Here is a 26473-nt window from a genome sequence, read left to right on the forward strand (position 1 = left end):
GCAGGGCGGATCCAAGCTTTATTTTGGGGGCGAGGGGGGCGAGGGGGGCGGGTGGGGGGGGCTCCTTGTGCCCCCCTACATCCAGACGTGCTCCTGGCAGTGCTGCAGGGCCTGGGGGAGAGCGGGGGGGGTGAGGTGGGCACCAGGCCCCCCTGTCCCTTGTCCCCTTTGTGTCCCCCTCCTTGTCCCCAGCTCACCTGGCAGCGGCGGGCGGCCTCAGGGCTGGAGCACCAGTAGGTCGGGCCCAGGGCACAGGGTCCCAGGTTTGGGGACAGCACAGGGAGGTCCTTGCGGGGTGGGGACGTGGGTGTCAGGGGGGGTCCCCTGGTACCTCCCCAGGACGGGGACACCCCCGGGAACCCCCTCCCCAGGGCCGTGAGGTCCTCGGTGCGTCCCTTGGGGCTGTGGCACTCTCAGTGCCCCCCCTTGGGGGGTCCTATACCTGGTGGCACCCCTGAGTGTGTCCCCTGGGGGCTGTGACACCCTTGGGGACCCTGGCACGTTCTCTGGGGCTGTGACACCTTTTGGGGACCTTGCTGTGTCCCCAGGGGTCATGGCACCCCCTCAGGGATGTGGCACCCCTGGGTCTCTTCTCTGGGGCTGTGACATCCCGGGATGTGTCCCCAGGGGCTGTGACACCCTGGGGTGTGTCCCCTGGGCCTGTGACACCCTTTGGGTCCCCAGCACGTCCCTGGGGGCTGTGACACCCTTGGGTGCCCTGTCACATCCCCAGGGACCATGACCCCCCCAGGCGCGTCCCCAAGCGCTCGCCCTGCCGTTCCCCCCCCCCCCTTGCCACCCCACGCCACCAAGGCCCCCCCCTCGCCCCGCTCACCTCGGTGCCGGCCCCAGGAGCTGGCGGGGCCGCGGTGGCCCCGAGGGGACGCCGGGGAGGTGACAGCGGGGCGTAACCGTCCTCAGGGCGGCAGGCGAGGAGCAGGCGACAGAGCAGGCGGGGGCCCAGGCGCCCCAGCACCTCCTCCAGCGCCAGCACGGCGTACCGCTGCGCCAGGCACTGGCACGCGCCCACCGCCACCGTCGGCAGCACCCGGCACAGCCCCGCCGCCGCCGTCGCCACCGCCTCCTTGGGGACGGCAGCCTCGGCGCGGGCCAGGAAGGTGCGGCACAGCCAGCACAGCGGCAGCGGCACGGGCAGGGCCTCGCTGGCGGCGACCTGGGGACGGGCGTTCACTCTGGAGGCTAATGGTGGGGCTGCGGCCGTGCTCGCGCCCGCAGAGGGGCCTAGGGGTGCCCAGGCTCGTGCCCGCAGGGGTGTCCCCAAGGATGCCCCCGTTCGTGGCCAGGTGGGGGCCCTTAAAGATGCCCGTGGAGGTACCCATATAGAAGCCTGCGTAGATGCCCACAGAGGTGCCCACAGAGGCACCCACGTCCACGCCCATGGAGACGCCCATGTCCACGCCTACGTAGATGCCCACAGAGATGCCCATGGAGAGCCCGTGTCCGTGCCCACAGAGACACCCGCGTCCACGCCCATGGAGATGCCCATGGAGAGCCCGTGTCCATGTCCACAGACATGCCCACATCCACGCCCATGTCCACGCCTACGTAGATGCCCACAGAGACACCCATGGAGATGCCCATGTCCATGCCCACATCCGTGCCCATGGAGATGCCCACGTAGGTGCCCATGTCCACACCCGTGTCCGTGTCCATGCCCAGAGAGGTGCCCACAGAGACACCCATGGAGATGCCCATGTCCATGACTACAGAGATGCCCATGGAGAGCCCGTGTCCATGCCCGCATCCATGCCCATGGAGATGCCTACGTAGGTGCCCATGTCCACACCCATGTCCATGCCCATGGAGAGCCCGTGTCCATGTCCACAGACATGTCCATGCCCACAGAGTCACCCACAGAGATGCCCATGTCCATGACTACAGAGATGCCCACATCCACGCCCATGTCCATGCCCACAGAGACACCCATGTCCATGCCCATGGAGATGCCCACGTAGATGCCCACAGAGACACCCATGGAGATGCCCATGTCCATGCCCACATCCATGCCCATGGAGATGCCCACGTAGGTGCCCATGTCCACGCCCACGTCCACGCCCATGGAGAGCCCGTGTCCATGCCCGCAGAGGTGCCAACAGAGACGCCCACGCCCATGGGGACGCCCGCGTCCCTGCCCAGCAGACCCCGTGCCGATGCCCCTGGGCACCCCCGGCCCCCAGGACCCCTACCTGCAGGCGGGTGCTGAGGGCCCCGAGGGGGGGCGCGGCCGGGGCCCCCCCGGGCTTGCCCGGGCACAGCTCCAGGCGGGCACAGACGGCTGAGGGCTTCTGGGGGCAGGGTGAGGGCACCCAACATGGGGCACCCCGCGGTGACACGGGGGGCACAGTGTCCCCAAGCACCCCAAGGTGTCCCCAGCTGGCACAGTGTCCCCAAGCACCCCGAGGTGTCCCCAACTGGCACAGTGTCCCCGAGCACCCTGAGGTGTCCCCAGCTGGCACGGTGTCCCCAATCCCCCCAGCACCCCGAGGTGTCTCCAGCTGGCATGATGTCCCCAAGCACCCAAGGTGTCCCCAGATGGCACAGTGTCCCCAGTCCCACCAGCACCCCGAGGTGTCCCCAGATGGCATGATGTCCCCAATCCCCCAGCACCCCAAGGTGTCCCCAGATGGCACGGTGTCCCCAGTCCCCCAGCACCCCAAGGCGTCCCCGGATGGCACGGTGTCCCCAGTCCCCCAGCACCCCGAGGTGACCCGGGGTACAGTGTCCCCCAGCACCCCGAGGTGTCCCCGGATGGCACCGTGTCCCCAGTCCCCCAGCACCCCGAGGCGTCCCCGGATGGCATGATGTCCCCAATCCCCCCAGCACCCCGAGGTGTCCCTGGATGGCACGGTGCCCCCAGCACCCCGAGGTGTCCCCGGATGGCACGGTGTCCCCAGTCCCCCAGCACCCTGTGCCCCCCCGTCCATCCGCCACAGCACCCGTGGGTGCCCACTCACGAGGTGCCCCTCGAGGTCAGTGAGGAGGAGGCCGAAGTACTCGTGCACCAGGCTCTGGCAGGGTGCCACCATGGTGGGCACCGGCAGCGCCGCGCACTCCCGCCGCAGGAAGCCCTCCACGGCCGCCTGCGCCCACGGCCACCATGGCACCTGCGGTGGCACCCACGGCGGCCACCCCGTGCCCACCCCGTGCCCACCCCGTCCCCGTGGGCACCTTGGTGGCCGACTCGTTGGCCATGCGGATGAGGAGGGTGACGATCTGCTGGCAGTCGGCGCACACGTCCTGCGAGAGGTGGCACCGGGCATGGGGACGTGGGACGTGGGGACATAGGGACGTGTGACGTGGGGACATACGGCATGGGGCGTAGGATGTGGGGAAAGGAACTTGGGGGCGTAGGGAGGTATGGCGTGGGGACATGGGGACAGGGGCATGGGGACATGGGGGCAGGGGGCATGGTTATGTGGGGACAATGAGCGTGGGGACGTACAAATGTGTGGCTTGGGGACATGGGGCATGGAGGACGTGGTGTATGGGACATGGGGACAGGGGGAACGGGGACCTTGGGATATGGGGAGTGGGGACATGGGGACATTGGGACATGGGGGCATGGGGCCATGCGGACATGAGGACACGGGGAGTGGGGACATGGGGACATTGGGACATGGGGGCATGGGGAATGGGTTTATGGGGACATGGGGACATTGGGACATGGGGGCATGGGGCCATGCGGACATGAGGACACGGGGAATGGGGACATGGGGACATAAGGGCATGGGGAATGGGGACATGGGGACATTGGGACATGGGGGAATGGGTTCGTGGGGACATGGGGACATGGGGGCATGGGGACATGGGGGCATGGGGAATGGGGACATGGGGACATGGGGACATGGGCTGTGGGGGACACAGGGCTGTGTTGGGACGTACGGGGGTTATGGGGACATACAGGGGTCTGGGGACATTCGGGGGTTATGGGGACGTACGGGGGGTTATGGGGACGTACGGGGGTTGTGGGGACGTGGAGGGGTCTGGGGACGTACGGGGGTCTGGGGACATTTGGGGGTTACGGGGGCGTACGGGGGTTGTGGGGACGTGGAGGGGCGACGCGAGGGGCGAGGGCCTCTCACCGTGGCGGGCGGTGCCCGGGCGTGGCGGGCGCAGCGCCCCAGGGCCCCGCAGCTCCGCGCCGTCTCCCAGCTCTGGCTCCAGGCGGGGGGCACCCCGCAGCGTCCCCCGGCACCCCCGGCCCTGCGGCCGCGTCAGCGCCTGGCACCCCGCCCCGGCCCCCCCCCCACCCCCATGGGGACACCCAGCCGTCCGGGACCCCCCGCCCCCAAAGCCCCTCCCCCGCCTCCCACCCCACCCCGAGAGGGTCCGGGACACCCCCACCCAACGGTCCGCCGCCACCACCACCCCCGTCCTCAAGAGGGGACCCAGGTGTCCCGGCCCTTCACGCCCAGAGTGGGTCCTTCCCCACCCCCAGCCCATCCCCACGTGTCTGGGGCCCCCCCCCCCCCCCCTAGGGCCCCCAGGGGGGCGCACCCAGCTTTAGGGGGGGGACACACTCGGTTTTGGGGGTGCACCCAGGCCAGGGGTGCGGGGTCCCTACCTGGGGTGGCACAGAGCACGGCGAGGAGGAGCGCCAGCGCGGGTGACGGCGACGGTGCCATGGCAGCGCTGGCAGGGCCGAACCCCGCGGCCTCTTATAGCCCTGGCGGGAGGTGGCCACTGGGACGATGCCAGCACCGAGGGGACACGTGAGCCCCGGACACGGGGACACCGGGGGGCCGCCACCCCGTCCCCCGCCTCGCGTCCCTGCTGCTGTCCCCACGCTCCCGTGTCCCCCACGGCCACGTCCCCATCGGGGTCCCCGTGACGCCCTCCCACCCCGATGCCCACGGTGGCGGGGGACGGACACGGTGCCACTCCTGTGGTGACAAAGACTTTATTGAGCGGGGAGGGATGGGGTGGCCATGGCGTGGGGGGACATCATGGGGAGGGCGTCGGTGACATCAGGTGTCCTCAGAGCTGGCTGGTGCCTGGAGGGGGGAGAGGTGGCAGCGGGGACGGGGCACCCGCAGGCACTGTGTCCCCATGTCCCTGTCCCCGTGTTGTCCCTGCGTTACCACAGCCCCCTCTCCCATGTCCCCCCATATCCCCATGTCCCACCCCCCCATGTCCTCTGTCCCCATGTCCCCCCATGTCCCCGTGTCCCATGCCCGCATGTCCCCACACCCCCATGTCCCCACACCCCCATGTCCCCACGTCCCCATGCCCCCACATCCCCCCATGTCCCCCCACGCCCCCATGTCCCCCTACACCGCTGTCTCCCTGTCCCCAGACCCCCATGTCCACGTGTCTCCATACCACCGTGTCCCCACATCCCCATGTCCCCCGCACCCCCATGTCCCCCTTGTCCCCTTACCCCCACGGCCCATGTCCCCATGTCCCTCCATACCCCTCCTTGTCCCCATGTCCTTTCTGTCCTTCCATGTCCCCATGTCCCCATATCCCACGTCCCCCCATGTCCCCCCACACCCCCATGTCCCCATAGCCCTGTTTCCATGTCTCCCCCATGTCCCCCATCCCCCCACTCCCATGTCCCCCCAACCCCCATGTCCCCCATCCCCCTGTGTCCCCACGTCCCCCCATGTCCCCCATCCCCTGTGTCCCCACGTCCCCCATGTCCCCCCACATGCCCACACCCCATTGACCCCACCACACCCCCATGTCCCCATGCCCCCCATGTCCCCATGCCCCCACCACACCCCCACGTCCCCCATGTCCCCCGACCCCCATGTCTCCCCCACGCCCCCCGTGCCCCCATGTCCCCCATCCCCACGTCCCCCATGTCCCCCCACATCCCCCATCCCTGCCCACACTCCCATGTCCCCCCGACCCCCATGTCCCCCATCCCCATGTGTCCCCACGTCCCCCCGACCCCCATGTCCCCCATCCCCTGTGTCCCCACGTCCCCCACGTCCCCCATCCCCCCCACTCCCATGTCCCCCGACCCCCATGTCCCCCATCCCCATGTGTCCCCACGTCCCCCACGTCCCCCCATGTCCCCCATCCCCCTGTGTCCCCACGTCCCCCACGTCCCCCATCCCCATGCCCCCATGTCCCCGCACCTCCCCCGTTCCCACGCCCCCCGCCGTGGCAGCACCCATGGGTGCGCCTCCCCCCCTCCCCTTCCCGTCAGGACTTCGAGGCGCCGCGTCCCCGCCCTCCGCTCGAGAGCCCTCGTGGGCCGGGCGCGGCCCGGCCGCCGGGGTGCCCGCCGGGGCGGGGGGCTCTCCCTCCGGGGGGCCGGGGGGCACCAGCGCAGGAGGGCGCAGACGCTGCCGGGGGTCACGTGCTTCTTCAGGGCCTCCTCGATGAGCGCCAGGGCGCGGTGCAGCAGGCGACGGCACAGCCTCGCGCCCGCCCGCAGCCGCCCGCACACGCGGTGGGTGACGCGCGCCACCCCCTCCTGCGGCAGACGTCAGCGCCCGCCGCGGGGGGCGTCGCACGAGGGGCAGCGCGCGGGGCGTGACGCGAGGGGCGTCGCGCGAGGGGCGCGACGCGAGGGGCAGCGCGTGGGGGCGTCGCCTCGCACGAGGGGCGTCGCGCGAGGGGCACGCGGCCCCGCGCGGGGGGCGTCGCACGAGGGGCGTCGCGCGAGGGGCGTGACACGAGGGGCGCGACGCGAGGGGCAGCGCACAGGGGCAGCGCGTGGGGGGGCGTCGCCCCGCACGAGGGGCGTCGCGCGAGGGGCACGCGGCCTCACGCGGGGGGCGTCGCACGAGGGGCGTCCCCCGCCCCGCCTCACCTCGTCCTCGGGGTCCACCACCACGCCCCTCAGCGCCTTCACCACCCGCTGGCAGAGGGTGCAGCGCAGCCGCTCCCCGCCCTGCGCACCCGCGCCTCAGCACCCGCTGCCGGCCCCGTGCCACCGGTGCCCCCAGTGCCGTCCCAGTGCCCCCCCGTGCACCCGCAACGCCATCGCGGTGCCCCACCAGTGCCGTCCCAGTGCCCCCCGGTGCCCCCACAATGCCATCCCAGTGCCCCCCGGTGCCCACCAGTGCCGTCCCAGTGCCCCCAGTGTCCCCCCGTGCCATCCCAGTGCCATCCCAGTGCCCACCAGCGCCCCCAGTGCCCCCCAGCACCCCCACAAAGCCGTCCCAGTGCCCCCAGTGGCCCCCCAGTGCCCCCAAGTGCCATCCCAGTGCCCCCACAATGCCACCCCAGTGCCCCCAGTACCCCCAGTGCCCCACAATGCAATCCCAGTCCCCACCAGTGCCCTCAGTGCCATCCCAGTGCCTCCAGTGCCCCCCAGCACCCCCACAAAGCCGTCCCAGTGCCCCCAGTGGCCCCCAGTGCCATCCCAGTGCCCCACAACGCCATCCCAGTGCCCCCCAGTGCCCCCCAGTGCCATCCCAGTGCCCCACAACGCCATCCCAGTGCCCCCCAGTGCCATCCCAGTGCCCCACAACGCCATCCCAGTGCCCACCAGTTCCCACCCAGTGTCCCCTCAGTGCCGTCCCAGTCCCTCTCCCCCTGCCCTCCCAGTGCCCTCCCAGTCCCCCGCGGGTTCCCCCCCCCCAGCCCCTCACAGCCCCGCCGCCCCCCGTGTCCCCTCACCACGGTGTCATTGTCACCCAGCTGGAGCCCATCCTCGGCGTCGGGGGGGGGCAGGCCCAGCCGGGGCCCCCCAGCGCCCCCCGGCAGGGTGTCCGGGGGGGGCCCCTCGGCCCCCGCCAGCAGCAGGGCTGGGCAGCGCCTCGTCAGGGGACGTGTCCCCACGTCCCCTCCCCTGCCCCCACGTCCCCTCCTGCCCCCCGTGCCCCTGCTCACCCCCCGGTGCCTCCCCCTCGTCCCTGTCACCCTGATCCCCATGCCCCCATGTCCCCGTCTCCCCCATGTCCCCCTCGTCCCTGTCCCCGCCCCCATGCCCGCACCTCCCCACGTCCCCATCGCCCCCCATGTCCCCGTTGCCCCCATGTCCTCATCCCCTCTTTGTCCCCGACCCCCACGTCCCCATCCCCTGCTCCCCTTCCCCATGTCCGCCCTGGTCCCCACCCCTCCGTGTCCCCTCTATGTCCCCCACGTCCCCGTCCCCCGTGTCCCCATCCCACCAAAGCCCCGTGTCCCCACATACCCACGGCCCTGGTCCCTGTCCCCCCCCCATGTCCCCATCTCCCCCATGGCCCTGTCCCCCTCGTGTCCCCCTCCCCGTCCCCGCCACCCCCATGTCCCCCTGCCCGTCCCCGTGGGGGTCCGCACCCGTGCCCCCGATGAGCAGGGACAGCAGCAGCGGGGCCATGGTTGCCGTCCCCCAGCCCCGGGGGACCTTTATGTCCCCGCAGGGCGGGGTGACACCCAGGGTGACGGCAGGAAGGGCCCCCAAAGCCGCGGCGGCCGCAGCGGGGGGCAGGGGGCCCAGGCATCCAGGAGCAGTGACCCCGCTCGCGTCTGCTGGGGGGCTGCGAGCTTCCCCCCGTGCCCGAGGGGTCGGGGGGACATGGGGACACGGGTGACATTATGGGGACTGGGGGGGCCAGCAGAGAGCAGGAGGACTGGGGGGACACTGGGGGACAAGAGGAGACACGGGGACCTGGGGACACTGGGGGACACTGGGGGACAAGAGGAGACACGGGGACCTGGGGGACACTGGGGACACTGGGGGACATTGGGGGACAAGAGGAGACACGGGGACAAGAGGAGACACGGGGACCTGGGGACCTGGGGGACACTGGGGGACAAGAGGAGACACGGGGACCTGGGGACCTGGGGACACTGGGGGACAAGAGGAGACACGGGGGACAAGAGGAGACACGGGGACCTGGGGGACACTGGGGACACTGGGGGACAAGAGGAGACACGGGGACCTGGGGGACAATGGGGGACATTGGGGGACAAGAGGAGACACGGGGACCTGGGGGACAATGGGGACATTGGGGGGGACAAGAGGAGACACGGGGACCTGGGGGACAATGGGGGGACAAGAGGAGACACGGGGACCTGGGGGACACTGGGGACACTGGGGACATTGGGGGACAAGAGAAGACACGGGGACCTGGGGGACACTGGGGGACATTGGGGGGACAAGAGGAGACACGGGGACCTGGGGACACTGGGGGACAAGAGGAGACATGGGGACCTGGGGACACTGGGGGACACTGGGGGACAAGAGGAGACACGGGGACCTGGGGGACACTGGGGGACATTGGGGGGACAAGAGGAGACACGGGGACCTGGGGGACACTGGGGACACTGGGGACATTGGGGGACAAGAGGAGACATGGGGACCTGGGGGACACTGGGGGACAAGAGGAGACACGGGGACCTGGGGGACACTGGGGGACACTGGGGGACAAGAGGAGACACGGGGACCTGGGGGACACTGGGGGACACTGGGGACATTGGGGGACAAGAGGAGACACGGGGACAAGAGGAGACACGGGGACCTGGGGGACCTGGGGACACTGGGGGGACAAGAGGAGACACGGGGACCTGGGGACCTGGGGGACACTGGGGGACAAGAGGAGACACGGGGACAAGAGGAGACACGGGGACCTGGGGGACCTGGGGGACACTGGGGGACAAGAGGAGACACGGGGACCTGGGGGACCTGGGGACACTGGGGGACAAGAGGAGACACGGGGACCTGGGGGACACTGGGGGATGTGGGGGAGAGGGCAGGGGAGACGGGGGCGACCTGGGAGGACTTGGGGGCTGGGGAGGATAAGGGGGAGCGGGGGCGGCAAGGAGCTCGGGGGGCCATGGCGGGGCGGTGTCACCCGCCCGTACCCGGCAGGTCCCGGGGCCACCGCAAACCCCAAAGCCACCGGCGCCGGGGTGGGGGGTGGGGGGCGAAACGGACACAGGGGCCCTGTCCCTGCCCCCCAGCCCTGCCCCCCGCTTCCTGTCCCTGTCCCCGTCCCTGTCCCCCCCGCGAAGCCACAAACCTCCAGCGCCCGCGGCCCCGCCTTCCTGCGCGGCAGCGGGGCACGGGGGCCGGGGGCTGGGGCCGGGGGCGGGCGGAGCCCCCGAACCCTCCCTGGGCTCCTGCCACGGCCGGCGGGGAGGGGACCCGGCCCCCGGCCCCGCGGCCCCCACTGCACCCCACGGCCCCACTGCCCCACTGCACCATGGCCCCACTGCACCCCACTGCCCCACTGCCCCACTGCACCATGGCCCCACTGCACCCCACTGCCCCACTGCCCCACTGCACCATGGCCCCACTGCCCCACTGCACCATGGCCCCGCTGCACCCCACGACCCCACTGCCCCCACTGCCCCACTGCCCCCACTGCACCCCACAGCCCCACTGCCCCACTGCACCATGGCCCCACTGCACCCCACTGCCCCACTGCCCCACTGCCCCACTGCACCATGGCCCCACTGCCCCACTGCACCATGGCCCCGCTGCCCCACTGCACCATGGCCCCACTGCACCCCACGACCCCACTGCCCCAATGTCCCACTGCCCCCACTGCCCCACTGCACCCCACTGCCCCACTGCACCCCACGGCCCCACTGCCCCACTGCACCCCACTGCCCCACTGCACCCCACTGCCCCACTGCACCCCACTGCCCCACTGCACCCCACGGCCCCACTGCCCCACTGCACCCCACTGCCCCACTGCACCCCACGGCCCCACTGCCCCACTGTCTCCACTGCCCCCACTGCCCCACTGCCCCCACTGCACCCCACTGCCCCACTGCACCCCACGGCCCCACTGCCCCCACTGCCCCACTGCCCCCACTGCACCCCACTGCCCCACTGCACCCCACGGCCCCACTGCCCCAATGTCCCACTGCCCCACTGCCCCACTGCCCCACTGCCCCCACTGCCCCACTGCCCCCCACTGCCCCACTGCCCCACTGCCCCCACTGCCCCACTGCACCCCACTGCCCCCACTGCCCCACTGCACCCCACGGCCCCACTGCCCCCACTGCCCCACTGCCCCCACTGCACCCCACGGCCCCACTGCACCCCGGCACCCCACGGCCCCTGGACACCCCCCAGCCCCCAGTGCCCCCAGTGCCCCAGTATCCCCCGCCCTCGTTGCCTCCCAGTGGCCCCAGTTTTCCCAGTGCCCTCGGTACCCCAAGGCCCCCCTTCCCCCCCAATACCCCCAGCGCCCCAATTACCCCAGTACCCCCAGTGCCCCCGAACTACCAGTACTCCCAGTATCCACCAGTGCTCCCCATTACGCCCAGTGCCCCCAGTACTTTCCAGTACCCTCCATTACCCCCAGTATCCCCCAGTGCCCCCAGTAACCCCAAGTGTCCCCCTTACCCCCAGTGCCCCCAGTACCTGCCAGTACTCCCAGTAGCCCCAGTACCCCTGGTCCCCTCAGTTTTCCCAGTACTCCCCATTACCCCCGTATCCCCCAGTGCTCCCAGTATCCCCCAGTACCCCCAGTATCCCCCAGTGCCCCCAGTAACCCCCAGTGTCCCTCATTACCCCGTGTGCCCCCCAGTACTTCCCAGTATCTCCCAGTATCCCCAGTGCTCCCAGTACCCCTATTACCCTCAGTTTCCCCAGTACCCCATTACCCCCAGTACCCCCAGTTTCCCAGTATCCCCCAGTACCCCCATTACCCCTACTACCCCCAGTGCCCTCAACAACCCCCAGTATCCCCCAGTGCCCCCAGTAACCCCCAGTGTCCCCCCTTACCCCCTGTGCCCCCCAGTACCTCCCAGTATGCCCCAGTACCTCCCAGTATCTCCAATATCCCCCAGTACCCCCTGCTACCCCCGTTACCCCCAGTGCTCCCAGTCCGCCCAGTGCTCCCAGTACCCCCGTTACCCCCAGTCCCCCCCAGTCCGCCCAGTGCTCCCAGTACCCCCATTACCCCCAGTCCCTGCAGTGCTCCCAGTACCCCCGTTACCCCCAGTACCCCCAGTCCCCCCCCAGTCCCCCAGTGCTCCCAGTACCCCCGTTACCCCCAGTACCCCCAGTCCCCCCCAGTCCCCCAGTGCTCCCAGTACCCCCGTTACCCCCAGTACCCCCAGTCCCCCAGTGCTCCCAGTACCCCGTTACCCCCAGTACCCCAGTCCCCCAGTGCTCCCAGTACCCCCGTTACCCCCAGTACCCCCAGTCCCCCAGTGCTCCCAGTACCCCCGTTACCCCCAGTCCCCCCAGTCCCCCCAGTGCTCCCAGTACCCCCTGTTACCCCCAGTCCCCCAGTCCCCCCAGTGCTCCCAGTACCCCCGTTACCCCCAGTCCCCCCAGTCCCCCCAGTGCTCCCAGTACCCCCGTTACCCCCAGTCCCCCCCAGTCCCCCAGTGCTCCCAGTACCCCCGTTACCCCCAGTCCCCCAGTCCCCCAGTGCTCCCAGTACCCCCGTTACCCCCAGTCCCCCCAGTCCCCCCAGTGCTCCCAGTACCCCCGTTACCCCCAGTCCCCCCCAGTCCGCCCAGTGCTCCCAGTACCCCCATTACCCCCAGTCCCTGCAGTGCTCCCAGTACCCCCGTTACCCCCAGTACCCCCAGTCCCCCCAGTCCCCCAGTGCTCCCAGTACCCCCGTTACCCCCAGTACCCCCAGTCCCCCAGTGCTCCCAGTACCCCCGTTACCCCAGTCCCCCCAGTCCCCCCAGTGCTCCCAGTACCCCCCGTTACCCCCAGTACCCCCAGTCCCCCAGTGCTCCCAGTACCCCCGTTACCCCCAGTACCCCCAGTCCCCCAGTGCTCCCAGTACCCCCGTTACCCCAGTACCCCCAGTCCCCCAGTGCTCCCAGTACCCCCGTTACCCCCAGTCCCCCCCCAGTCCCCCCAGTGCTCCCAGTACCCCCGTTACCCCCAGTCCCCCCCAGTCCCCCAGTGCTCCCAGTACCCCCGTTACCCCCAGTCCCCCCCAGTCCCCCAGTGCTCCCAGTACCCCCGTTACCCCCAGTCCCCCCAGTCCCCCCAGTGCTCCCAGTACCCCCGTTACCCCCAGTCCCCCCAGTCCCCCAGTGCTCCCAGTACCCCCGTTACCCCCAGTCCCCCCAGTCCCCCCAGTGCTCCCAGTACCCCCGTTACCCCCAGTCCCCCCAGTCCGCCCAGTGCTCCCAGTACCCCCATTACCCCCAGTCCCTGCAGTGCTCCCAGTACCCCCGTTACCCCCAGTACCCCCAGTCCCCCCCAGTCCCCCAGTGCTCCCAGTACCCCCGTTACCCCCAGTACCCCCAGTCCCCCAGTGCTCCCAGTACCCCCGTTACCCCCAGTCCCCCCCCAGTCCCCCCAGTGCTCCCAGTACCCCCGTTACCCCCAGTACCCCCAGTCCCCCAGTGCTCCCAGTACCCCCGTTACCCCCAGTACCCCCAGTCCCCCCAGTGCTCCCAGTACCCCCGTTACCCCCAGTCCCCCCCAGTCCCCCCAGTGCTCCCAGTACCCCCGTTACCCCCAGTCCCCCCCAGTCCCCCAGTGCTCCCAGTACCCCCGTTACCCCCAGTCCCCCCAGTCCCCCAGTGCTCCCAGTACCCCCGTTACCCCCAGTCCCCCAGTCCCCCAGTGCTCCCAGTACCCCCGTTACCCCCAGTCCCCCAGTCCGCCCAGTGCTCCCAGTACCCCCATTACCCCCAGTCCCTGCAGTGCTCCCAGTACCCCCGTTACCCCCAGTACCCCCAGTCCCCCACAGTCCCCCAGTGCTCCCAGTACCCCCGTTACCCCCAGTACCCCCAGTCCCCCAGTGCTCCCAGTACCCCCGTTACCCCCAGTCCCCCCAGTCCCCCAGTGCTCCCAGTACCCCCGTTACCCCCAGTACCCCCAGTCCCCCAGTGCTCCCAGTACCCCCGTTACCCCCAGTACCCCCAGTCCCCCAGTGCTCCCAGTACCCCCGTTACCCCCAGTCCCCCCCAGTCCCCCAGTGCTCCCAGTACCCCCGTTACCCCCAGTCCCCCAGTCCCCCAGTGCTCCCAGTACCCCCCGTTACCCCCAGTCCCCCAGTCCCCCAGTGCTCCCAGTACCCCCGTTACCCCCAGTCCCCCCAGTCCCCCAGTGCTCCCAGTACCCCCGTTACCCCCAGTCCCCCCCAGTCCCCCAGTGCTCCCAGTACCCCCGTTACCCCCAGTCCCCCAGTCCCCCAGTGCTCCCAGTACCCCCGTTACCCCCAGTACCCCAGTCCCCCCAGTGCTCCCAGTACCCCCGTTACCCCCAGTACCCCCAGTCCCCCAGTGCTCCCAGTACCCCCGTTACCCCCAGTCCCCCCCAGTCCGCCCAGTGCTCCCAGTACCCCCCATTACCCCCAGTCCCTGCAGTGCTCCCAGTACCCCCGTTACCCCCAGTACCCCCAGTCCCCCCCCCAGTCCCCCAGTGCTCCCAGTACCCCCGTTACCCCCAGTACCCCCAGTCCCCCAGTGCTCCCAGTACCCCCGTTACCCCCAGTCCCCCCCAGTCCCCCAGTGCTCCCAGTACCCCCGTTACCCCCAGTACCCCAGTCCCCCAGTGCTCCCAGTACCCCCGTTACCCCCAGTACCCCCAGTCCCCCAGTGCTCCCAGTACCCCCCGTTACCCCCAGTCCCCCCCCAGTCCGCCCAGTGCTCCCAGTACCCCCCGTTACCCCCGTTACCCCCAGTCCCCCAGTGCTCCCAGTACCCCCGTTACCCCCAGTCCCCCCAGTCCCCCCAGTGCTCCCAGTACCCCCCGTTACCCCCAGTCCCCCCCAGTCCCCCAGTGCTCCCAGTACCCCCGTTACCCCCAGTCCCCCCAGTCCCCCCAGTGCTCCCAGTACCCCCCGTTACCCCCAGTCCCCCTCCAGTCCCCCCCCTCCCCCCCATTCCTCCCCCGCGGCCTCCAGCCGCCAGGGGCGCTGCCCTGCCCTGCCCCGCCCCGCCCCTGCCCTGCCCCGCCCCGCCCCGCCGTGCCAAGATGGCGGCGCCCGCGGCTGCCCGGGCGCTGCGGGTGAGGGAGGGGACGGGGAGCGGGGGAGCGGGCGTGGGGACACCGGGGACACCGGGGGTGGGACACCGGGGGTGGGACACCGGGGACACCGGGCGTGGGACACCGGGTGTGGGGACACCGGGGACACCGGGGGTGGGGGACACCGGGCGTGGGGACACCGGGTGTGGGGACACCGGGCGTGGGTGACACCGGGGACACCGGGTATGGGGACACCGGGTATGGGGACACCGGGTGTGGGGACACCAGGTGTGGGGACATGGGGTACAGGGGACACCGGGGACACTGGGTGTAGGGACACCGGGTATGGGGACACTGGGGACACCGGGTGTGGGGACACCGGGTATGGGGGACACTGGGTGTGGGGACACCGGGTACAGGGACACCGGGCATGGGGACACCAGGTGTGGGGACACTGGGTATGGGGGACACCGGGTGTGGGGACACCGGGTACAGGGGACACCGGGTATGGGGACACCGGGTATGGGGACACCGGGTATGGGGGACACCGGGTGTAGGGACACCGGGTATGGGGACACCGGGTACAGGGGACACCGGGCGTGGGACACCGGGTGTGGGGACACGGGGTACAGGGGACACCGGGTATGGGGACACCGGGCATGGGGACACCGGGTGTGGGGACACGGGGTACAGGGGACACCGGGCGTGGGGCACACGGGTCGCAGGAGGCCACAGGGACACCCCGTGTGGGGGCTCCAGCAGTGGTGGCTCCGCTCTGGGGACAGCGGGCGGGGGGGCCCAGGGCGGGGGGGCTGCGGGCGGGGCGTGCCCCGGGGACGCTGCCGGGGGGGGGCACGGGGGCCCCGGCAGGGCCGGCCCCCGCCCGCCGTCCCTCACCCCGTCACCTCGCAGGCAGCGCCCCGCATCCGCCCCGTCCCCGTCCCCGATGCCGCCCGGCACCTCCACACCACCCCCGCCTGCCTCAAGGTGAGCCCCGGGGGTGTCGTGTCCCCGTCCCCGTCCCCCCCGCCTCTCCCGTGGGGGGTGTCCCCCCCCTGACGCCGCCGTCCCCACAGACGCGGGCGGCGCGGGTGCGCGTGGGCAAAGGGGACAAGCCGGTGACCTACGAGAAGGCGCACGCCCCCCACTACATCGCCCACCGCAAGGGCTGGCTCTCCCTGCACACCGGTGGGTCACCCCGCGTCCCCCCGGGGCTGGGGGGGACCCTGACGCCGCGGCGGGGACGGGGGCTGTGGGGCACAGGGCACCCGTGGGCATCGCGGGGGTGGGGGTGCAGGGATGGGGACGTGGGGCGGGGGGCATCACGGGGACGGGCTATAGGGCGTGGGGGGACAGGGACGTGGGGGCACACGGGCGTCGTGGGGATGGGGCACATGGGCGTGGTGGGGACGGGGACGTGTGGGGCACGTGGGCGTTGTGGGGAGGGGACACATGGACATTGCAGGGACAGGGACATGTGGGGCACACGGGGGTCATGGGGACGGGACACATGGGCGTGGGGGGACAGGGACGTGTGGGGCACACGGGCGTCGTGGGGATGGGGCACATGGGCGTGGCGGGGAGGGGACACGTGGACGTTGCAGGGACAGGGACGTGGGGCACACGGGCGTCGCAGGGGCGGGGCGCACGGGGACGGGGACGCGTGGGGCACAAGGAACGGGCCGTGGGGCAGCACGGGGACAGGGCCGTGTGGGGCACACGGGCACGGCGGGGACGGGGACGCGCAGGGCGGGCAGGCGGGCGCGCCAGTGCCGGTGCCGGTGCCGGTGCCGGTGCCGGCACCGACCCTCCCCGCGCCCGCAGGGAACCTGGACGGGGAGCCGGGCGCGGCGGAGCGGGCGGTGGAGGACGCCTTCCTGCGCCGCTTCCTCTACGGCACCTTCCCCGGCGTCCTGGCCGACGAGCCCGTGCTGAAGTGCCGCGCCAACCTGCTGGTGGTCTGCGCCGTGCTGGCGCGGGGGCTGGCGCCCGCCAAGCTCTACTTCCTGGGGGGCTACGCCGAGACCCTGCTCGCCCGCTTCTACAAGTGCCCCGTGCGCCTGGAGCTGCAGACGGTGCCCGCCAAGGTGCCCTACAAGTGCCTCTAGCGCCCGGCCCTGCCCCACGGCGGGGAATAAAGGGGCCTCGTGCCCGCTCTGCCTCGCCCGGGGGTCGCCGAGGGTTTGGGGGGGGCCCCGCGGCGCCCCTGCGCCCCGTCCCCAGGCGCCCCGTCCCTCGCCCTCGTGCCCCACGCGTCCTTGTCGCCACGATGGCCCTGTGTCCCGCGCGGCCCCGGCTTTGTGTGCCCCTGTGCCCCACGTGGCCCTGTCCCCACGGTGCCCGTGTGCCCCACACGTCCCTGTCCCCGTGATGCCCCTGTGCCCCACAGGGCCCTGTCCCTGTGTGCCCCGTCCCAGAGATGCCCGTGTGCCCCACACGGCCCTGTCCCCACAATGCGTCTGTGCCCCACATGGCCCTGTCCCCTGGTGCCTCTGTGCCCCACGCCTGCCTCGCCCTCGTGCCCCACACATCCTTGTCGCCACGATGCCCCTGTGCCCCACACAGCCCCGGCTTTGTGGTGCCCGTGTGCCCCACAGGGCCCTGTCCCCACGGTGCCCTTGTGCCCCACACGGCCCTGTCCCCCCTGTCCCCTGCCCTGTCCCCGTGATGTTCCGGTGCCCCACACGGTGCCGTCCCCACGATGCCCACGTGCCCCACGTATCCCTGTCCCCACGGCGTCCCTGTGCCCCGTCCCCGTGACGCCCGTGTTCCTCGCGTGTCCCTGTCCCCACGATGTCCCCGTGGCCCCGTCCCCACGATGCCCTTTGGCTTGTCCCCACGGTGTCCTCCTGCCCTATGTGGCCCTGTCCCTGTACGCCCCATCCCGTGTGCCCCACACGTCCCTGTCCCCACACGTCCCTGTCCCTGTGGCGCTCGCGTGCCCCACGGGGCTCTGTCCCCACAGCGCCCGGTGCCTTGTCCCCACCGTCCCCTTGTGCCCCATGTGGCCCCGTCCCCGTGGTGCCCGCGTGCCCCACACACCCTGTCCCCGTGTCCCCGTCCCGCACAGACCTCGCGACGCCGGAGCCAAGGTGCAGTTTCTGTGTAAGCTGCCCCAGCCCCCCGCCCGTCCCAGTTAAACCCAGTCCCGAATGTGAGAAAACCAGTTTAAATACGACAGCAGTAGAAAAAGCAGCGGCGGGAGGGGCGGTGGGGGCAGCGGGCTCAGCCCTGCCCGGGGACCGTGGCCTCGGCCTCGGCCTCGAAGCAGGGGTTGCTGAGGGCCAGCCCCGCACCCCGCTCCGCGCCGGCCACCGCGTCCCCCGCCGCGTCCCCTCCCGCGTCCCCCGCCGCGTCCCTCGCCGGCATCCGCGGGCTGGGTCCTGCGGGGACGACAGGGGACGGCGCCGGGCTGCCGCCGTCCTCGCCGGGGAGGACGCTGGGGACGGGGCACCGTCCCCGGGCGGGGACAGGGGGGCCTTACCCACGTAGCTGAGGAGGACGGGGAGGAAGGCCAGGCCGTGGGGCAGCCCCGCCAGGGTGATGATGAGGTTGAGGCGGAAGAAGAAGATCTGGATGAGCTGGGCCTTGGCGAAGGCCAGCACCACGATGCCGGGCAGGTTGGTCATGGCCACCCCGGCCACCACCTGCGCCCGGGACGGGGTCAGTGGCGGCCGGGTCACCCTGTCCCTCCGCTCCCCGGGGCGGGGAGGGGGTCCGCCTGGCCCTCGCCCCCCGTCCCGTGCCCACCTTGCTGCCCATGGTGACGGTGGCCTCGGCGGCCCGTGCCACCCGGCTGGGCTCGGTGCTGTGGGCGAAGGCGCAGGTGAGGTGGGACACGAACCCCGCCGAGATGCCCGCGGCCTGCGGGGACGGGACGTCAGCCGGGGGCACCCACGGGTGCTCCTCCGGGCTGGCACGGCGGCGTGCCCACCCCGCGCTCGTGCACCCCGCCTGCCCCGTGTCCCCGTGCCGCCCCGCGCGTCCCAGGTCCTTCTGCCGCCTCCTGGACCCCCGAAGCCGCCCCGTGTGCCACCCCCGTGCCCCAAATCCCCGTGCCGCCCCCCGTGCCCCGCACCGTGACGAGGTCGACGAGGGCGTGACAGGGGACGTCCCGGCGCGCCACGACGCCCGCGGTGTCCGCGAGGGCCACGGCGACGGTGACGGTGGCGGCCGGAGCCGCCTTCACCCCTTCCTCCGCGTCTGCGCCTTCGCCGGTGACCCCGGTGGCGAGTGGGGGGGGGGGTGTGTGGGGGAAGCGGGGGGGACCCCACAGGTTTTGGGGGTCCGTGTCGGGCTGATGCCACCCGCTCCGTCCCTGGCGGCTGCCTCGCTCTGCCCTCGCATCCGCTGCCTGTCGGTGCTTCGTTAGCTGGGGCTTAATTGCAAGCGGGGAGCCGGGGGGGTGCGCGATTCCTCCTGGGCTGCTGCTGGCTCCTGGTGTGGGGGTGCAGAGCGGGGAGCTCCCCCCGGATCGTCCCGCCCTGTCCTCAGGCACCCAAAGGTGACAAACCTGCCCCGAGGGTGCGACCGGGGTGATGGGAGCGAGTTAAAGTCACGGCTTGCCTCAACGTCCCCCCGAGAAATGTTTTTGCAGGGCTGGAGGGGGGCTTTGGGGTTTCTCTAAGGGTGCTTGGGGTGTGCTGGGGGGTCTTGGGGGGGGTGAGACCCCCCCATGTCCCCCACGGTGCTGCTGTGTGCGGCTGAGGTGCTTCTAAGGACAGAGGCTCCTTTCTCCCGGGTCTGGAAGGAGTCGCGGTCCCGTGGCTGGCCGGTGGCCCCGAGTCCGCTGGTGGCTACTGGAGGGGACGTGGCGGGGGGGGCGGCTGTGGTCCGAGGCCAAAAGCCGTCGCCCGGCTGCCATCCCACCGCGCCATCCCACCGCGACCGGCCGCACTCGCAGCCGGCCGCGTGCCGCGTCCGGTGCCGGTGGGAGCTTTTGGAGCGGCTCCGGGTGCCGGCGCGCTCCTGCCCCGAGCCCGAGGGGCTCTTTCAGCGACCGGCAGCGGCGTCGAGGTGGAAGAGCGGCGGTGAGAGGCGATCCCTCCATCCCGCCCCGAGCGGGCAGGCGCCCCGTTAAATATCTCCTAAGGCCCTTAAGAGCCCTCCTGGGTAAAACGGAGCAGGCGAAGAAAGCCACAAACTGGTTTCCGTTGCCTTTTTTTTTGCCGCTGCCGGTGTTTGCAGCATCTCTCGGTGTCCGGAGCTGCTGGGGGGGACGGGTCGCAGCGGAGCAGCTGGGGTTTAGGGGAAATCCTTGCCCAGAAGCCCCGTCCGGGGCCGGGGAGCGTGCCAGCGGCGAAGGAGATGGGAACCTGGGTCACCCTGGCTGCCTCGGGGAGGTTGTCGTGGGCACAACTGTCTCCGATGGCTGTGTGCTTATATATGTTTATACGCCTTTATATATGATGTTTGGGGAGGGAAGGGTCAGTCCAGCGCCACGAAAACCTGCGAGTTTTCCCCGAGCCCTTTAGAGAAAGCCGCTCTCCGTGCTGGTGATGGTCTGTGCCAGGGCAGGAGCCTTTGTTTAGTGCTTTTGTTCCTCTCAGCTGTAGTTTTGGCCTAGAAAGTGGCACAAATCTCATATATATTTTTTTTTTCCCCTTCCCCCCCCCGAGACAGAGCGCATCCGTCCCTCCCGGCCGCCTGCGCTGGCTCGTTTTGCTCCCGCAAATGCCCCCGTGCACCCCGGGAGCGTGTGGGTGCTCTCGGGGTGGGGGGCGAGGATGTGTGAGGTCCCGCTCCCGGGGATGGCGTCGGTGAAAGAGCCGGCGCATTTGTACCGTGGTGCCGAGGCTGCCGCTCTCGCTGAGAGCAGACGGGGGGGTTTTAAAAGCAGGACCGCTTTTGCAGCGGCCGCTGCTCTCGTGCAGGTAAAATGGGGAATACTGGGCTGGAGCTGCGGCCGCGGGGCAGCCGGTGCGGGCTGGGGACGGTCCCGGTCTCAGCCTTGGTCTCGGTTACGTCTCCCGCCCGTCCGGACGCGTGCGCGGCGTCACGCTTGTGCCGACGCGGATCCCGATTCCCCTTCCCTCGCTCTCGCAGGCCGTACCCGGCTGCCGATGAGCTGCAGGGGACCCTCTCCTCCCTTCCAGGACCGGCCGGCCAGCGTCACCCGGCGCATCCATCCGTCCGTCCGTCGCCAGTGCGAGGGTAAGGCTTTGGGGCCGCCTCGGGGGAGCCTTTGGGCTGCCCCCCCGCCTCTGTCGCTAAGCTCTCACAAGGCAGCGTTGAAGAACTGCCGGCCCCAAGGGAGGCGAGCGCTTTGCCCGGCTTGGAGCCAAATGTTACTCGGCCCTGGGAAGTTTCCGTCGGCTTTGATTCCTTCCCTGAACGTGGGCTCAACGCTCGTCAGCGGCCTGGCCGTGCCGGGGAAGGGAGAAATTCCCCAGGAGGTTATTGACGCGTGGATTCCATAACCTGGATTCAATAACCAGTTCCTTTAGGACTGGGGGTGCCGGTCGACAGCCGGCTGAGTATGAGCCAGCAGCGTGCCCAGGTGGCCAAGAAAGCCAATGGCATCCTGGCTTGTATCAAAAATAGTGTGGCCAGCAGGACTAGGGCAGTGATCGTGCCGCTGTACTGGGCACTGGTGAGGCCGCACCTCGAATGCTGTGTTCAGTGTTGGGCCCCTCACTCCAAGAGAGACATTGAGGGGCTGGAGCGTGTCCAGAGAAGGGCAACGGAGCTGGGGCAGGGTCTGGAGCACAAGGCTGATGGGGAGCGGCTGAGGGACCTGGGGTTGTTCAGCCTGGAGAAAAGGAGGCTGAGGGGAGACCTCATCGCTCTCTACAACTGCCTGAAAGGAGGCTGGAGAGAGGTGGGGTCGGTCTCTTCTCCCAGGTAACAAGTGATAGGATGAGAGGAAATGGCCTCAAGTTGCGCCAGGGGAGGTTTAGACTGGATATTAGGAAATTTTACTTCACCGAAAGGGTTGGAGTTCCAATCAAGCTCCAATCAAGCTCCAATCAAGCTCCAATCCAATCAAGGGTTCCAATCAAGCGTTGGAACAGGCTGCCCAGGGCAGTGGTTGAGTCGCCATCCCTGGAGGTGTTTAAAAGCCGTTTGGATGAGGTGCTCAGGGCCATGGGGTAGTGGTGGGCTTGGCAGTGTTGGGTTTACGTTGGACTCGATGATCGTAAAGGTCTCTTCCAACCTCTACGATTCTGTGATCCTGTGATTCGAACTGCCTGGGGCCACGCAGAAGAGGTGAAGCGAGGCGAGATAAAGCGAGGTGCGATGCCCAACGTGAGGTCTCACAAATGCCGGTGACGCAGCCTTCCTCCCGCGGCTGGCTGGAACGCTCCGCCGTCCTCCTCGCTCCCCCACGTACCCCGAGGGCAGGGCTCTGCTGGGCGCGGGGCTGAGATGCTCCCCAGGCACGTAAGGCTACGGGCGATGGCTTGTGGCCCTAAGACCTGGCTACCGTCACCTGCACCTCTCCGCTGCCCCGGCGAGCAGCAGGGGGCTCGCGCAGGCGGCGGGGGCACGGCTCCGGCCCCCCTCCCCAGGGGGGTTAGTCTATATTAGCTCTGTAAAAACCCCCACCGGGGACGGATTTCGCGTGTCGTGGCTGCTGGGGGGGCTGCGCCGGGCTGGGGCTGCAGGGCAGCTGGGCTCTCCCGGGGAGAAGGACCCCAAAAACATGCCTGGAGGGGAGCAGCTCTTTCCAAGGGATGTAAGAGCGCCGTAAGCGTGTCACGACAGACGAACGCCCACGTCCCGCTGCCCAGCGGCTGTTGGGTGGGCGTCAGCGAGCACGGGCAGCACGGCGGCTGCTGGCAGCGACCGCAAAAAGCCAGGGTCCGCTGTGCTCCGGTCACGGCTGGACTCGATGATCCGAAGGGTCCTTTCCAAGCCAAACGATTCTGCGATTCTTACAGGCGGTTACATTGCCACCGCCCAGCCCCTTCAGCAGCATCGCCCCGGCTTAGCAAACAGCGACCCACAGCCCCAGGGGGCTCAGCCCCCCCCCGCAATCCCCAGGATGGGGCAGACTGGGACACACTGGTCCCGACTGGGTGATGGAGGGACTGGGGTCTCCGGCGGGGAGAGCCAGGGCCGCAGCGGACGGCGTGCGTGGGGGTCACTGCGCAGGGAGACGTTGCCCGTTTGCTCTGTCGGGGGGTAAAGCCGGCAGGCTCTGCTCGGCGCTGCCCGCAGAGTGACGGGAGACAAAGGCCACAAAGGGAAACACCGGGCTCTGAATTCGAGAACGTATTTCACTGTGCAGGTAATAAAATGCTGGCAGTGCTCTTCCAGCCGGCTGCTGGGGGCTCTGGTAGGGGAGATATTCAGGACTTGAGCAGGACGGGGGTGTGCTCGGACAACACGGCCCCCAGCAGCCCCTGCCCTCGCGTTTCTGCCCGTGCAGGCGAGCCGGAGCTGCCGGAGCTGCCGGTGTTCCGCATTCCTCGGTGGAACCGTCCCACGTCCCCAGCGCGCTGCAGCAGCCGGGCTCCCCTGGGAGCACACAGCAGCGGCCGCCCAGCTCCGGTGAGCGTGAGAGGAGCGGGCTTGGACGTGGAAAGCCCTCGGCACACGGACGGAGGCCGGCTGCTTCGGCGGGGAACCAGCAGCAGCGGCAAGAAGATTCCTAACTAACTCCCCTCTGGTTTCCAGCAGCTTTTCCCCTCGCCGCAGCTAAGCGGAAGACACGGGAGCTGGACGAGTGAGCCCCAGCGCAGGGGACACGAGCGACGTGGGACCCACGGTCTCTGCTACAAGCGCTATCAAGCCCAGCCCAAGCCCAGCCTGCCTGCAGCCTGGCCGTAGGCACCAGCAGACGTTTCGCAGGGCACAGGAGCGGCCCGAGCCCAGGCTGCAGGAATAAAGCCAGCCCCAGCCAGGCTCAAAGCTGAGACTCTGTTCCCTGTCACCCCCGCCCAGCTCTGCCCAAGCGCTCGCTGCCTTTGAGCCGAGGGGACTGCGCAGCCCTCGCTGCTGGCGAGCGTCCTCGCTGCTTTGCACCCTCTCTCCTACGCTAGCGTGGAGCATGAAGCCAGGCTTAAGCACACGGTCAGGGCTCTCTGCAAAGTTAAATGCGTCACGTCGGCGCCGCAGGAGCGCAAGTCTCTGCCTCCGCCGCACCAGCACCACCTCCCTTCGTGCCCCCTCCGCCCTTAGCTGAACATCAGCGCAAGCAGAGGCAAAGCAGCTCTCTCGAGCCCGGTGCCAGTTAAGACTGGCTTTAGTAGGCTCTGGATTAACGGAGCCCTGGAGAAGAGCCCGCGGGCGAGGGCAGAGCCCGCTACTCAGGAGCTGGGGCTGCCTCCCAGACGAGGCAGGTCGCTGCAAGCTGAGAGCTGAGGCCACCGCGGAGAAAACCGCAGAGAAAGGGGGAGAAGAAGAGGAAGAAGGGCACCCCCGAGCACCCCCGGTTGCACAGGGAGCCGCAGCTTTTTTCCCCTCCCCACAGCTCTTGTCTGCGAGGCCACAAGTACACGTGGCGCGTCACCAGCGTCCCGCAGGGCAAGCAGATCTTCCGTACGCCCGAGGGAAGGGGGCAAGGCAGCCCCTGGAGCTCCAGACCTTCCTCAAAGTGGGTGAGTGACCTGAGGGGGGAGCGACCCCCCCCCGGCCTCTGCTGCCCTGGCCAAGGAGCTCCAGGGTCCCAGAGGAAGGAGGGACCCCCCCCCCCTCCTTCCCACCCCGGAGGCCAGACCCCAGGGGCAAGGGGCCTGCCCGCGGTCCCCAGGGCTAAGGGGGTCTCCACTAACAAGGACCCCCCCCTTGTTCCTACCCCCACCCAGGGGGGCCCTGAAGCCTAAAGGGCCCCCCTCAGACCCCCTGCACCCACAGGGAGGCCCCGCCCAGAGGAGGGGTCCCACCCTCCCAGGGCCCCCACAGCTCAGATGCAGATGCCCACCCCCACCCAAAAATAACCTCAAACATCTGGGATAGCCCCTGCCACCCTCTCCAGCCCCCACCCAGAAGGAGCTCAGCACCACCAGCCCCCCCCTTGCACTGCTGCTCCAGGCACCTAAAAAACAAAAAACCCCACCAAACACGTTAAAAAAACATAAATCGCAGAGCACGAGGGGGTCCCGGGGCTGGAGGGCACGGCCATGGGGGGCCCTGCGCCCACTCTGTCCCTCTCTCCCCCCAGGAAATACCTCCCCCACCCAGAAGGAGCCCACCCCCTTCATCATCGAGTGGATCCCCAACATCCTGCCCCGCTCGCACATCGGGGAGCTGCGCATCAAGTTCCAGTACGGCCACCACGGCAGCCGCCAGCCGGCCACCAGCCCCGACCGCCAGCCCCCCGCCGCCCTGGAGCCAGCCCTGGAGCTCACCCCGCTCGCCACCATCGCCTTCCCCTGAGCCCCCCCCAAGGGCGGGGGGGGCACAGCCCCAGGGCCAGGGACGGTCACCGGCCACGAATCTGCTCCTCCGCCACCCGCTCAATAAAGCCCCCGCTCCCCGGGTGTCCTGAGCCTCCCCGCGCCCGGCACGGGGCAGGGAAGGGGGGGGCTACGCCCCGGGACCCCCCCGGGGGGGGCTCGCACTTACTGGGGGCTTCAGCCGGGGCGGGGGCACCCGGGAGCGGCCCCCAGCCAGGGCCCGGGGGTCCAGCCCCGGGCAGGGGCACCCCCCACCCCCGGAGCTGGGGGGCACCCCCTGCTCCCGGCAGCGTGGGGACGCGGCCCCCCAGCCCCTGCGGACTGAGGGCACCGGCAGCGCCCCGCGCCCCCCAGCCCCGAGCCGCGCTCCCGGGCAGCGCCCAGCGCCCGCTCAGGGCAGGGCCCCCCCGCGGGCTCCCAGTAGCCCCCAGTAAGCCCCCAGTAGCTCCCAGCAGCCCCCACGGGGCTTTAAGAGGCCCCGGGAGCGGGCCCTGCCCAGACCCGCGATGGGGCTCGGCGGTGGGGGGACCCGCCCCGGCAGCGGGGCTCGTTGCCCCGATAGCGCCGCCGGTCCCGATAGCGCCGGTCCCGATAGCGCCGCCGGTCCCGGTAGCGCCGCCTGTCCCGATAGCGCCGGTCCCGATAGCGCCGCCGGTCCCGGTAGCGCCTGTCCCGATAGCGCCGCCGGTCCCGGTAGCGCCGCCTGTCCCGATAGCGCCGCCGGTCCCGGTAGCGCCGGCCCCCGCACCCAGGCACCCTTCCCGGGGGAGGGGGGGGTCTTCTCTTCGCCCCCCACCCGTCCCCGCCGAGCCATCGCCCACCCGGGGCAGCCTCGCCCCGGCGCTGGGGACCCCCGGCAGCAGCGGGAGCCCCCGCCCGCCCCGGGGCACGGCGGGGCTGGGGGCCCTTCCCCGGGAGCAGGACGGGGCGGGGGACGGGGCGGCTGCGGGCGGGGGTGCGGGACGGGGCGTGCGGGGTGGAGGATGCGGGAGGGGGGGTGCGGGACGGACGATGCCGGTCCCGGCTGCTGCGCGCTGGGGGGCTGCGGGCTGCACCGGGAGGGCTGCGGGATGCACCGGGGGCTGCGGGCTGCACCGGGGGCTGCGGGCTGCACCGGGAGAGCTGCGGGATGCACCGGGGGCTGCGGGATGCACCGGGAGAGCTGCGGGCTGCACCGGGAGAGCTGCGGGCTGCACCGGGAGGGCTGGGGGATGCACCGGGGGGGCTGCGGGCTGCACCGGGAGAGCTGCGGGATGCACCGGGAAGGCTGCGGGATGCACCGGGAAGGCTGCGGGATGCACCGGGGGGGCTGCGGGATGCA

At 70.6% G+C, this 26473-nt stretch overlaps 2 protein-coding genes across 2 annotated transcripts; one reads left to right on the plus strand and one right to left on the minus strand.

The window, feature by feature from the left end:
* Window positions 1-75: 75 nt before the first annotated feature.
* Window positions 76-8315, minus strand: SFTPB (surfactant protein B). The gene is made up of 12 exons (XM_072845964.1): window positions 8242-8315; window positions 7600-7727; window positions 6788-6868; window positions 6258-6448; window positions 4586-4653; window positions 4104-4225; window positions 3190-3258; window positions 2976-3101; window positions 2202-2306; window positions 836-1159; window positions 198-287; window positions 76-111 (listed from the first exon to the last, which is right to left on the minus strand). The coding sequence occupies exons 1-12, from the start codon at window positions 8279-8281 to the stop codon at window positions 76-78; spliced, it is 1380 nt and encodes a 459-aa protein (XP_072702065.1). The 5' UTR covers window positions 8282-8315.
* Window positions 8316-14798: 6483 nt separating this feature from the next.
* Window positions 14799-16973, plus strand: LOC140643814 (small ribosomal subunit protein uS3m-like). The gene is made up of 4 exons (XM_072846069.1): window positions 14799-14851; window positions 15722-15796; window positions 15886-15997; window positions 16634-16973. Exons 1-4 carry the CDS (start codon window positions 14819-14821, stop codon window positions 16915-16917), a joined length of 504 nt encoding a protein of 167 aa, XP_072702170.1. The 5' UTR covers window positions 14799-14818; the 3' UTR covers window positions 16918-16973.
* Window positions 16974-26473: the final 9500 nt, after the last annotated feature.

This window comes from Ciconia boyciana, chromosome 25 (genome assembly GCF_034638445.1).
Source record: "Ciconia boyciana chromosome 25, ASM3463844v1, whole genome shotgun sequence".
Taxonomy (NCBI): domain Eukaryota; kingdom Metazoa; phylum Chordata; class Aves; order Ciconiiformes; family Ciconiidae; genus Ciconia; species Ciconia boyciana.

What these genes read in the sequence shown, in the direction of transcription:
- SFTPB (XM_072845964.1), bottom strand. Translation starts at nt 8,281, where the DNA reads ATGGCCCCGCTGCTGCTGTCCCTGCTCATCGGGGGCACGG. An exon ending in CCAACGAGTCGGCCACCAAG is followed by an intron (nt 3,102 to 3,189) that starts GTGCCCACGGGG and finishes CCGTGGGCGCAG; the next exon opens with GCGGCCGTGGAGGGCTTCCT. An exon ending in GCACCCGCCTGCAGGTAGGG is followed by an intron (nt 1,160 to 2,201) that starts GTCCTGGGGGCC and finishes GCCGCCAGCGAG; the next exon opens with GCCCTGCCCGTGCCGCTGCC.
- LOC140643814 (XM_072846069.1), top strand. Translation starts at nt 14,819, where the DNA reads ATGGCGGCGCCCGCGGCTGCCCGGGCGCTGCGG. An exon ending in CCACCCCCGCCTGCCTCAAG is followed by an intron (nt 15,797 to 15,885) that starts GTGAGCCCCGGG and finishes CCGTCCCCACAG; the next exon opens with ACGCGGGCGGCGCGGGTGCG. An exon ending in CTGGCTCTCCCTGCACACCG is followed by an intron (nt 15,998 to 16,633) that starts GTGGGTCACCCC and finishes CCGCGCCCGCAG; the next exon opens with GGAACCTGGACGGGGAGCCG.